At 40.0% G+C, this 13,184-nt stretch overlaps 1 protein-coding gene across 1 annotated transcript; it reads right to left on the minus strand.

Annotated features, from left to right (window-relative positions):
* Positions 1-626: 626 nt before the first annotated feature.
* On the minus strand, positions 627-10,649 carry Aadac (arylacetamide deacetylase). The gene is made up of 5 exons (XM_026408189.2): positions 10,521-10,649; positions 7,775-7,988; positions 6,726-6,795; positions 3,142-3,313; positions 627-1,229 (listed from the first exon to the last, which is right to left on the minus strand). Exons 1-5 carry the CDS (start codon positions 10,647-10,649, stop codon positions 627-629), a joined length of 1,188 nt encoding a protein of 395 aa, XP_026263974.2.
* Positions 10,650-13,184: the final 2,535 nt, after the last annotated feature.

Raw genomic sequence — 13,184 nt, forward strand, 5'->3', positions numbered from 1 at the left:
GCACAGTGTATTCTTTGCCTATGACTAAGTCACTGTCCATTCTGAAGACCTCTTCAGTCTCTAGGGGACTCCAATTTCTCTACCTTTCCCCAAATACAAAGCAGCTGATTCCTCAGAGTACTGCCATGATTATCAGCACTGAGCAGTGTGACCCTTGCTGGCTGGATTCTAGAGGTGCTTCAGAGGAGAGCAATTGGTACGGGTAATAAATGGCTCTGTGCTGAGAAAAGGGGGACCTCACTTGAGGTGCTTCAAATCACAAATATTCTTTGATTAAAATCTTGACCTTTCTCCCAATGGCAATGTTTCCTTTTATTATCTTCCTGTACTTGTGAATAGACGCCAAAACACACACCAGATGACAGTATGTAATAAAACAAGATATTCAAAAAGTAAGATTAACAATGTAGGAGGGAAAAATGCCAGAAATAGCACTGGACAATGTGGAAAAATGGAGTGAAGCCTCTAAAAGAAAGGAAGAAAATCGTAGCCCATCCATCACAGTAAGAATCATACTACATGTGAACTTGAAATAGACCACTCCAAGAAAGGCCAAGTCCACCCGCTGCAGATTTTCTGAGGTTTTGAGATTTGGTTTCCTTTTAAAACCACCTCTCCATGTTTTACTATAGATTTTCATCCAGCCACCCGATGTACTCATCCACCAGCCTATAGTAAATCTTGAAGGACAGGACAGGGAAGGACAGGATTCCGTGGAAGCCGTCCTCCAAGTGGTTGTGGGTCACAGGAACCCCGGCGTCCCGCAGGCGGCGCACGTACATGAGCCCATCGTCCCGCAGGACGTCATACTGACAGGTGACCAGGTAGGTCAGCGGTAAGTCCCGCAGCTTGCTGTCTGCTGCCAGCAGGGGCGCGACCCTCACATCCAGGAATCCAGGGTGCTTTCTGGCTAACTCGGAGCTACCGAAAGTTGGAGCCTTATACACGTGTCCCTTGAGGAACCTCTCGGGGAGCAAGGAGCTCCAGTTGACCAGCTTGAAGAGGGGGGCCGCCTCCACCGGCACGTGCTGGTTACTCATCATGGCCTTCCTCAGGGCACTGTCACTGGTGATGTAATTGCTATAGAACCTGATCGCGAGAGACTTGGGCAGAACTGGCATGTGTGCGTTGTCCTGATAGGATGGCGTTTCCACATCCAGAGTTTGCAGGCCAGGGTAAATTAGAGACTGGATCTTGAGTCTGATCTTGACATCTGGGTCATCCAAGAGCTAAGGAGGAATTAAGATTGATAACACCCATTATTTTCATTTGAAAGAATCAAAAACAACTGTAAAAATACAGGCTACATGTGAATGAATAACCTCCAACAAAGTAATGACTGGAATATACCCTCTCAACAGATTTTAAATATTCAAAATGGGCTTCTAGAACTAGACGTTCCTGAATTAAAGCATGTTTTTAACGTGTGGAAAACACCCATCCTATCCTCCTCACAGATAAGGCAAAGGGATTTGATCAAGAATTGGCAGCTTAATGTCCTGTCTTTCTACCAAGAGTGACCACCAGAAGAATTCTGCAAGTCCTACCTCATTTCCTGTCTGTTAATGTAAAAGTTTATTAAAATATACTAGTATGTCAACTGGTTGTGCCATGGAGAGAAAGAATCACTTAATAAGGACTCTGACTTGGCTGTGATGCTGCAGTGACAGGCTGGTTTGGGAGATTTGGACAGGTGCTGTTTTATTGGCGTCCATTTTCTATTTCAAGCTGATGCGCTCATGTTTGTAAAGATCAGTGGTCTGAAGAGAGGAGGGTACAGAGACCAGACTGTGCCAGAAAAGTGATCCATAAAAAGACTTTTACAAGATGTTTTATTTTTTGAAATTAAAAGTACACTTTAAAATGTACTTTTATATGTTTGTAAAATTCATATTATGCTATAAAATATATATTTAAACTTCTCTATAAAATACAGCTATTGGATGAAATCAAGTATTTTTTGCAGATTGTGGTTATGTATTTACATTTTCACTAAATACCTATTTAGACATTTTGGAGACCATTTATAAATAACATTACAGGTTGCCAAATAGTTTTGATATAAACTTATGTATGTGGTTTTCAAAACAACTCTCTGAAGTTTTAAAAGTTCATTTTTCTTTATAAGTGAGAAATGGATGCTCAGAGAGATTAAAGGACCCAGTCAAGATGACATGTGGAAATTACTGCATCTCAAGAAAGATCACATCTCCCAATGTCTAATAAAGTACTTTTTCTACCACATTACAAAACCCACAGTGGATTAGAATTCTACAGTGTCAAGTATTTGTTTTATATTGTGGTTGTTGCAAAGCCCAAATGCAGATTCTCTCCTTCTGAAAATGCCATTCATTCAACTCTAGAAGCTGAAACACTTATATAAATCTATCTAACAAGAAGAATAACAGCAATGTTGTTGAATTACTTTAAGTTCATAGTTTATAATTAAATGTCAGCTAATAAAATCTAAACTAGTACAGATGTAATTGATAAGTGGACTCTGCTTATTCTCACCATTGCATTGAAAAATAGTTTAGATTTTAAACAATCAATAGCAGTATGTTCCCTTTGCTATAAAAATGGAGTCCTTTCTATATATAGTGTGGGATTAAAATGCTATTTACTATTATTACTGTACTACTATTATTCAATAAAGGACAAATATATCTTAGTATATATGCAAAGAAATCCCTTGTCATTTTCATATTTCTGCTTTGTAAATCTCACAGGAACCTCTGAGTGTGCTGATGAATTTCTAAAACTGGTGTGATTACTCCAGCAACTGAGGAAGACTCCCCTGAAGATCACTGAATACTGCAGGATCTCTAAAAGGTTTGTCAGATCACTTCTGCACGCATGATACATTATCTCATTCATCTAACTAGTATAATATTTTACTGATGCAGATAAAATTTCAATCAAGGGATAATCTGTCACTTCATTAAGCAAGAAAATACTGTGACAGGAGTATAAATTGGTATAGTGATGTTTGAGGCTTTTTTTTCAATTATTTCTTTAATATTTCCCAAGATTGCTGCCTTTCCATTTACATTCATATTTTAATATGTGTATTCAATCTGTTTATAAGCAGATGATTTAAGGGGAAAAAAAATAAAAAACACAGAAATGGCCACACCAAACCTGTTGTGCCACTGCGGCAGCCAAATTCCCCCCTGCACTATCTCCAGACACAGCAATCCTCCCAGGGTCCACGCCATACTCTTCAAGAATATTTTTGCGCAGGAACCACTTTAAGGCATCATATACGTCTTCAAACTGGACTGGGAAGTGATACTTAGGTGCTAATCTGTAGCTGTGCAGAGAAAATGTGGTTTTCATGTCACTTTTTAAAATTTATAAAAGTGTAACATATGTGCCCAAAGTGCACAAAAGGGTACAACAGCCACCTAGCCAGCACTCAGGCCATGGAGCAGGACCCTGCCAGCACCCACACCTTCCGTTTCTTCCCTTCAACAAGTACCCACACTAGAGCATGGGTTGATTGTTCTGTTCTTGCCCTTGATATAAAGGCACACCTTCAGCACATGCACGGGGGCCCTGGGTTTCCTGGGTGGGTGTTCCTTTGAGCCTCCTCTGCACCGCTGGGTGTTTCCCTCTCCCTGCACAGTGCTGCACTGTGCAGATAGATCACAGCTCATTTTTACAGTAGCATGTGATAGGCTGGCCACAGATGGGCCCATGTGGCATGATTCCACTAGCACACGCATCTGAAAAGACCAAATTCATAAAGTAAAAGAATCTAACCCTGCTTGCCAGCCACTGTAGAGAGGGAGGAACAGGTGTTACTCTTCAGTGGATTCAGTCAAGCAAAATGAGAAGTTCTGGGGCTCAATGCATAACATGTACCTGTGGTCAACAGTGGTGTATTGTGCACAGAAAAGCTTAAGAAATTAGGTGTCCTGTTCAGACTTCTTGCCACAAATAAATACATGATAAGTAGATTAAAAGTATTTTACAAAGTATAAGTATTTTTTAAAAGGTTCTGAGGATTTGCGTTCTTTGAAGTTGGACTTCTCACAAACAGTGCTGTTCTGAATATTCTAGTACATGTTTTTTGGTGACATCTATCTGCATTGTTGACAGCTATGGAGTTTTAATATATATTTAGTCTTATTCTATATTGTCAAAGGGTTTTGCTCAGGAATGTACCAGGTGATCATGACCAGAGCCTGCTAATGCATGTCCTTGTCACCCTCTGGTTAGTGCTAACATCAGGGATGAAGGTCCCACCTAATGCATTTCACTGATGTTTCCCTGATATATACTAACTATTCATTTGTTTATTGATGGTTTAGATATCCTTTCCAGTAAGCTGTCTTTTAAAGTCAGGTGTTTATATCTTTTGGTTTTTTAAACTTATATGAAATAAAACTATATTTTAGTCAAAGGAAAGAAATACCAAAGCTGTTCACTGTTGTCTGAATATATAGGTGACTAACAGTTACATTGTACAATGACAGTTGTTATCTAAAGTTAAGTGAAGTACAATTTAATACCATGTACTTAATATTCACTCTGGATATGTATGTGGTACTTAAAATATTCAGTTTTTAAATTAAATTTTTGTTGCTCTATAATCATACATAATAATAGGATTCATTGACATATTGGCACATGTACATAATTTGGTCAATTTCATTTCTCCAATACTCCCCATAGTATTTATGTATTTTAGATAAGAATATATATATATATATATATATATATATATATATATATATATATATATGTATTTTAGCATTTATGTATGTACCATATGTAAATAAAAAGACACTTCAAGACTTGGGTTAATGTCTTTTAAGTAGCATAAGTTCTTAACTTTTAATATAATCATTTTGAGTTATAATTCTAAATTCACCAAGAATTTACCTATTTAAATTGTGTAATTCAATGGTTTTTAGTATATAAAAGAGATGTGAATCATTTCCACAGTCAATTTTAGACATTTTAGTCACTAACAGAAAGAAAGAAAAGAAAAGAAACCAACGTGCACTCACTGGTAGTCATTTCTCATTTTCCCTGACTCCTCAGCTCCATTCCTGGGCAATCATTAATCTGCTTTCTGTTTCCAAAGATTTGTCTATTCTGGAAATTTCATTATAATGGATCCAATACATGGCTTTTGTGCCTGGTTCTTCTACTTTGTATAACATTTCCAAGATGTGTCCATGGCATAGCATGTCTGTGTCACATTCCACTATATGGATATACTGCATCTTATTTGTCCATATGCCAGCTGATGGTCATTGAATATTTCCATGGGGGTGGAGGTTCGATGCTACTGCTCTGAACATAAAAGTTTTCTACAACTATGTTTTCATTTCTTGTGTTTAGATTTACTATTGGAGGTTCTGGGCAAGGGGTTGTGGTTTACATTTTTAAGAACACCCAAACTATTTCCTAAACTGTCCGTGTGCATCCCGACTAGTAGAGAGGTTTCGGCAACACTAGTTATTGTCTGCTTTTTTGTTATAACCATCCAACTCGAAGTGCTATATCCTGGGTGGTTTTGATTTGCTTTTCCTTAGTGACTACTGATGTGCAACATATTTTCCTGTGCTTATTGGCCATTTTAAAAAAATATTTTTGTAATTTTTGATAGACCTTTATTTTATTTATTTATATGTGGTGCTGAGAATCAAACCTAGTGCCTCACACATGCCAGGGGAAGCGCTCTGCCACTGAGCCCCAGCTCTAGCCCCCATATGGCCATTTTAATAGAACCTAAATTATCCATCTTTTTGGAGTGAGAGTTGCCATTTACCTTTAATATAAGAGTATATTTAAAGGCAAGGCATGAATTTGCATAAAATGTAAGATCTTATCTTTTAAATTTTTGTGGTTATCATTAGTTATCTCAGTGAATCAAACATAGGCATAGCTTGTCTCTGGACTTGCCATTATTAAGAAAACCATCCTTAAAGGCAAAGTTGAAATACAAACCAGTGTTGGCTTGGATTTCCTAATTTCTTTTTTAAAAGGTGTTATTTTGATCACTTACAAGTGAAATTGTGCATCTCTGTGTTGCCACTATTTAGTAATATGATTTAACTTGACAAATGGTCATGAATGCTATTTCTTAACTTTTCTTTCATTTTCTGATTTTAAATAGCTATATAGGGCTCTACCATGAGTCTACTGGCTGCAAACATTGTTTTCAAACATGGACTGTTGTTCTAGCATGGTATTTCACACGAACTGACTTCATTTGTTCAATTTGAGAATAAATGTAATGTTTTAGCCTCCTCTGGTGCTGGACACAGGCTGAGTCAAGTTCAGGGATGTTATCTCTTAGTCTTCACAGTGACCCTCTGGGGAAGGAACCATTAGGATGTACTTTAAAGACATCCTCTGACTTTGGGACATTCATTCTTAAAGATTATGACCTAAAATTGAAAGGTAATCCAGTCCAATCATTAAGTCTGTAGATTATACAGTTTGAACTTTTGTGAAAAAACTCTTTACTTTCTGCTTTCCTTTCTGCCCAAAAACCCCACCTCCTATACACACACACACTCACACACACACACACACACACACACACACACACACACCTTTTCCCCAGTGCTAATCAGAGTAGGTCCCTCCTTTGCTCTTAATTGCCTGCTCAGTGTGCCCTAGGAGCCTCAGCCTGGCCAGGCCACGTGGCCCAGAGAGGCTCGCCCTGGGCGCATCAGCCCCGTACAGAACAGCCCAGCTCTTACTTGGTCGATACGACGACAGCATTCAGTCTGTCTGCTGTCCTTTCTGACAGCAGGTCATAGCTTATGAAAGCTGAAATAAAAGGAATAACAGCAGGTTATGAGAATGGACAGGTAAAGGAAGGGTTTTATGTTGACAAAGCCCCTGGGTTTGTTTTCCTTTCCGGGACATGTCCAGGAGCTACCTTCTAGAGCAACAGGAAACAGATGCAAGGCTGTGCTACCCCTCAGAACCACCCTCACACTGCCAAAGTGTCCCCAGGGTTCTGTGCCCACCCTTCCGGGCTCCTGGTAGACACAGGACAGTCTTCCCATTGTGGGTTCTCTCTCCCTCCTCTGCTCTCCTAACCCCCCACAGGGGTTGACCAACTCTGCCTGAGGTGGAGCTGGTAGCAATTCTCATTTGAACCCACATGTTCTTCCTCTCTAGAGCTCAGAGTTCTTGACCTGGACCCTGTCCAGCCTCCACTCCTCCCATGGATCTGTATTCACTGGTGGGTAAATAGGTGAGTATCCAGTACTCTGGGACTAAGTGGGTTGAGTGATTTTCTCAGTCACAAGACTGTGTCTTTTATCTCTAAAATGCTTTCACTTCTAAATATATTTCATTTTTTTACTGTAAATCTATATGTCAAGAGATGTGTAATCTTTGCACACAATCTTGATGTGTCTGTCCTATGATAGCCTGAATTATTAACATATCAACTGATTACACATTTGAATATAAGCTCCATGAAGAATTTTGTCTGGTCAAGGATGCCTTCTTAGAATTGTAAATATGAGAATAAACAAATTAACCCTTGAGGTGGCCCTATAATACCACTTGAAGAATGACAGAAGCAGCAAAGTATGATTCTTAAAGTCTTCTCAGCAGGGAGGAGAGCTTTTGCCTCACAACTGTACCTGGGTGGATGAAGAAAGGCATTCGTGGGAAAGGGGGATTTGAAGCTTTAAGGAAGAGCAAAACTTTTCCAGGAGGTCAAAGCAAGAGAGTTGGGGAGAGATGGCAGTGTCCCCCACAGAAGGCCCTGGGTAGGGACTGTATCACTTACCAGCACTTCCCAAGACCCAACCCCCTCCGTGGATGTAAAACACACTCCTTCTCAGGGTATCTGACTTCCTCCTGGGCACATACACACGGACAGGAGTGTTGTTGAATTTTGTGTCAGTCACAATGACATTTTTATGTGAAGTTGGTGGGACTTCTAGAAATATCATCATGGGCTTGAAGAAATCAAATCCCAGAAACTCGACAAGAAATGTAGCCTGAAAATGAAATTCACACACATCTTTGCAATTCAAGTTCCAAAGGCTAAAGAGATCTCTGAACACGTCAGTCTGCATTGATCCTTAATTAGCTCCAATGAAAGGAGCCAAATCCTCACACTAGAATCTCCTTTGTCCTTTCAGAAGAAACAGAGGTGCCAAGGCTGGCCTACACTGGTCGTCAAAAGGAGGAAAAGCATCCAGTTGGTCCTCTTTCCATAAAGTGAGATCGGATCGAAGCTTCAGGGCTCCAGCAATGGACCAGACAGAGGAACCCTCTCTCAGGAACCTCACAGGTCAGTGCAAAAGAGGAGCCTTGCAAAGCCCTGACCACGCTGTGGCCGAGCTGTGCATGGCCAGAACGGCCGGCTGAGAGCACTGGTGGAAGGAGGTTTCACCCAGGAGGCAGGATTTTAACCGACTTTTGAAAGAAAGACCATCTCCCATAAGAATTTAACTAAAAAAAAAAAATGTTAAAAAGGAAAACCAACTCCAGCAGAGGTGCTATGTAGCTGGACAGTGTGGGGCCTATTAGGCTTGATGCACAGGGGTGGGGGCAGGTCGGGAGGGAAAGAATGGACAGGAGGAAGGAGAGGCCAGGAGGCAGGCCAGCCTGCCTGCAGTCTGCCCTTCTACCTGAGAATAAGACACTGCTCCAAGGGCTCTATGTGCTTTTGTTACGGAGTGCATGAAAACTACCAACCACCGCACCAAGTCGAAAGGGGGCAAAGGGTTCTTTGAAGAGCAGGCTAGCACCTCAAAGAACTCCCAGCACCTGAATTTTGGAAGTACAGAGTTTATAAAGGCAAGACCCACAAGAAGGATTGAGGCACATGTTGGTCAGAAAGACCCTGTTGAGACAGATATTTCGATTACATGAGAGAATTGTTTTGATTGTACATTTCAGAGTCATTTTATTCTACGTCAGGGCCACAGTCAGGGATGCGGGAAGGTCCTACTGTACTGTTGACATGGATACAGCTGTCAGGAGGCTGAAAAGAGAACATTGTAAGCAAACGTACAATGGAGTCAGGTCAGAACCAAATAGCTTCACTTTGGTTCTTTTCCATTTCACTTTAATCTCAGTAATATGACAGCTTGCCTGCATGGGGCAGGGAATATTATCATATCACTGAAAGATGAGGAAATGAACCCAGAGAAGTTAAGAAAGTAGCCCTAGATTGCACAACTAGTTGTGCAATCTGGGGCTACTTACTTAACTAATATTCTAAATCCCACAGTTTTATTTTTTATTCATAACACAATTCTTTAATAAAATATGTGAATACATACGCAAAGATTGTCAAGCATTTGAGGGAAGCCAGCCAAACTAATCAGGAAAAAAGAACAGATGAATTGTAAGAGAGCAAATATTAGGAAGGAATTGTCCCCTTCTTGAAACTTGCCCAGCTGTACATTACATGTAGAATTAAATCACCTCTTACTAACATTGGCCACGCTGCCCTGCCTGGCATGACACCGAGGCTCTTCAAATTAGACTGCAGCCTTTCCCATTACACCCAAATGCTTTAAGTGACTTCTGGGACTTGCGGATGGGTTGTGCTTGGTGTCTCTGCTGGAGAACTCTCCTTAGTGCTCAGGCTGCCGGCTTCGTGTCATCCCATAGTCCCTAAGAGGCATCTCCTCTTCAGAGTGGGCTTCACTGATCCTAAACACAGGAGCCCTGCTCCTCACATCTGCCCTTATTGCTCTTTTCCCCACCAACTTCTCTCTTTCAAGTCAGTTCCTAGGACCTGAAATCATTCATTTATTTGATTTTAATTTATTATTTTATCTCCCACAGTAAACCTTGTTTGCCTAACAGATTTCAGTTGTTGAACAAGTGGGAAGCAAAATGTTCTAAAAACAGAACTTTAAGAATAAAGGAAAAAAATATGGGCAGACCCACCCAGGGTGCAGGAGAGTGCTCTACCTTCCTTGTCTGGGGACACCGGGCTGCTCTGTCAAGCAGGCAGTTCTCATGATGCAGCGGGGACACCCCTTCCATTTCTGTACATTATGTCCATCGTGGCCACCCTGGGCATGTGTCCACAAGGCTGCCTATGCAGGGATTCCTTCAGAACTTGTGTACATGCCCTCATTCTATCCACTGAATCCTGAAGGAGAATGCCAGTATGTCTGTCAGGATAGCGGCTACACAGGCAGATGGTCAGTCTCTGGTTTCCTTATTAGATTTAAATACTAGCCCACACTCGAGATGAGCAGTTCAAAAGACGGCTAGCATCGTGACATTAATGCTACTAAACGTAAATCGTCTTTTCAGTATGCCTACCCAAATGGCCCTCACTCACTGTTCTTGATACTTGTGAATGTGATTGTAATATATAAAATAATAGCAAGCAGCAAACGAACAACCTATGTTTCTAAGTAATGAACAGTGAAAAGTCAGAGTACTTAATTTTAAAAGGTGAATAAATCACTCAATCGAAAGAAGAGAATCTTGGAAAACGAACTTCTTTGGATCAAATGGCGGCACATGCCCATCTGAAATTCAAAAAATTGCAGGCTTACCAAATGTGCAAGAGCTTTCAGAGGTGTGTTGATCGGCATTGGCTCCTCAATATTCTCTGGGAGCGGAGTGTAGATGCAATATGCGACCAGGACCCCCAGGAGAAGAAGGCACCATGACCTTCTTCCCATGCTGCTGCTTCTTGGCCTCCCTGTCTTCAGGAACACAGAAGATGCCTCCCTCGCTGTGCCTGCCACTGAGCTGTGACAGCCAGGAGCTGGCCTTTACATCCTGAATGTAGAGGTGTGCACCTGGTCAACAGGAAGCTCGATAAAGTTTAAACCACACAGTTACCCAGCATGTATCTGGGTGAGGGCGAGTGCTGCATTTGATGAGTTACAGGAAATCTGTGCAAGTTCTATCAGTGATCTCACTCTTACCTGTGCTTCAGCAAGCATGTATTGAGCAATCATGTTGAAAAAGTGTCCTCAGTCCTAATGAAATATTCTTAGGAAATATACAGGATGCAGAATCTTATAAAAGAGCTCATTGTGAAATTTGCAAAAACAAATAAACATACTTTTACCGCCTCTCCCCACCCATGGTACTAGGGATTGAATGCAGGACCTCGGAACCAGGCATTCTGGAAAAGTGTTGTACCTCTGAGCTCCAGCCCCTATCCTATGAACATACATTTTTTTTAAGTGTTGAAAACATAGGAAACAAAATAGCCATCTTTTTTGCCTCTACAGAATTCACAGTAACCTGTAAGAGATCGGAAATACTGGCAATTCGTTATGATAATTTCTTGAGAGGAGAGTTATGAAAACTAATGATGATAGTAGTGATAACAGTAATGGTGAAACTTACTAATTATTTATTATACCATCCTGGCCCTATGCTAAGTGACTTGCATACAGACTTTAAATGAGTCCAAATGATAAATCTATAGGATCAACATTACTGTTTCCCTATAAATGAGTGAAATGAGTTTTAAAAGGGCTAAGTAACTTGGCCACAGTCATATAACTTGAAGTATTAGAGTGAGAACAATTTAGGTAGCTAAGAGATTTCAAAGCTTTTTACAGACATGGAGCCCCAAGACCATGTGTGTGTGTGTGGGGGGGGGGTGTATGTGTGTGTTCTACAGTGGAAAAACAAAAAGGAAATAACAACAACAACAACAACAACAACATCACACATTGCTGAGATCCATGCTGTGGACACCTTTGTGTATTTCCTACCATATCTTTTTTCTACTTCTCATACATCTTTCCTGTCTGGAATTAATCATTTTTTTTCAAGGAGTCCTGATTCCCTTAATCAGGGAATGAAAGTAGAGGAGAAAACCTTGGAACTATATATACTCATTGATGCTAGACTAAAATGATACTCATTTTAGTATACAGAGAAAGTACAGATTTGAAAAATATGAATGATTTTTAAATTTGACACCACAAGATTCCCCCTCCATTTCTTTATTTTTACAATTACATGTAGTTTTTCAAGTGGACAGTTTGTTTGTGTATTACTGAAATCACACATACTACTGTTGCAAAATTAGAAAACGGATACACAAAAAATATTAAATACTTTAAAGCATTTCATATGACTCATCTTTAAAGCAGCATTCTGAGAAAATGGGTAAAATTTGATGAGTACCTTTGGTACTTCGTATGCATTCATTTTGGATATAAAACCAATTAGTAATCATATTAAGAATGACTTTAAAATGAGTACCACAAACCTGTGGTCAATACCAACCTGTCCCAATGGGCATTGTTCCATGGATAAATTCTGGATCATGCCCACTTGACTGACGCCCTTCAGGTTTATCCCACTCTCCTGTGCTGATATTGACCTTTTATGATATTTCCCAACCCTGAGCAACTGAATGTCTCACTTGTCATTGATGGAGATTATGGTTGTACCTTAAGGGAGCCACCTGAGATCTTTCCTTTGAGGACTCCAATCATCCTGTGACTTCAACTGAATAAAGTATTAGTAATAATAATTACAGCTAGCATCAATGGTATTTTTTGGTTGTCTCCTATAACTTTCCTCATGAGGGTTGATGAACTGACACCATCCACATACTGAAAGCGAGCCAGATTCTGCTCAGAAAATTTAATTAACTGACCCAAAGTGTCCAGCTCATTTTCTGGTTCCACTGTTATTACTTCATTTTACTAAAGGAGAATCTGTTTCTTAAATGTGAAATTCTACCTTTGTTCCTCTATATTCTCTTCAGAACAAGATGGTCTGAATTTTCATTTGTTTTGCCACCCATTAGCTGTAGCTTTTTATGATCCTGGTACCATGAAAATTTGATTGCTGACATTATCTGACATTTGATTTACATGAAAATATAAGTTCTCAAAATATTAGCATAAATATTACTATAATCAGTCATACCAAGAAGGGATGTTTCTGCCTTAAATTCACCCACTTGAATCAGATACTCAATAAGGTCTCTAGAAATCCACTCTCCACTGTAATATCACCAGCATGATGCAAGGTCAAGTTTAGTTGTTTGAATGAGTACTCAATTTGCAAAAACATATTTTATGTTCAGTTTAATTTTCAGTAGTGAGCAATATCATTTCTATAGCTCTGATTGAACCCACCTTTCTGCATTCCTGTCTTTCATTCTGGAGATGGATTTCTGTAAACTGTGTTTCCCAAATTTGTTGCCCTCTGGATTCTGCTAATTCCTACCAGGGGCA

This window comes from Urocitellus parryii, chromosome 2 (genome assembly GCF_045843805.1).
Source record: "Urocitellus parryii isolate mUroPar1 chromosome 2, mUroPar1.hap1, whole genome shotgun sequence".
Classification (NCBI taxonomy): domain Eukaryota; kingdom Metazoa; phylum Chordata; class Mammalia; order Rodentia; family Sciuridae; genus Urocitellus; species Urocitellus parryii.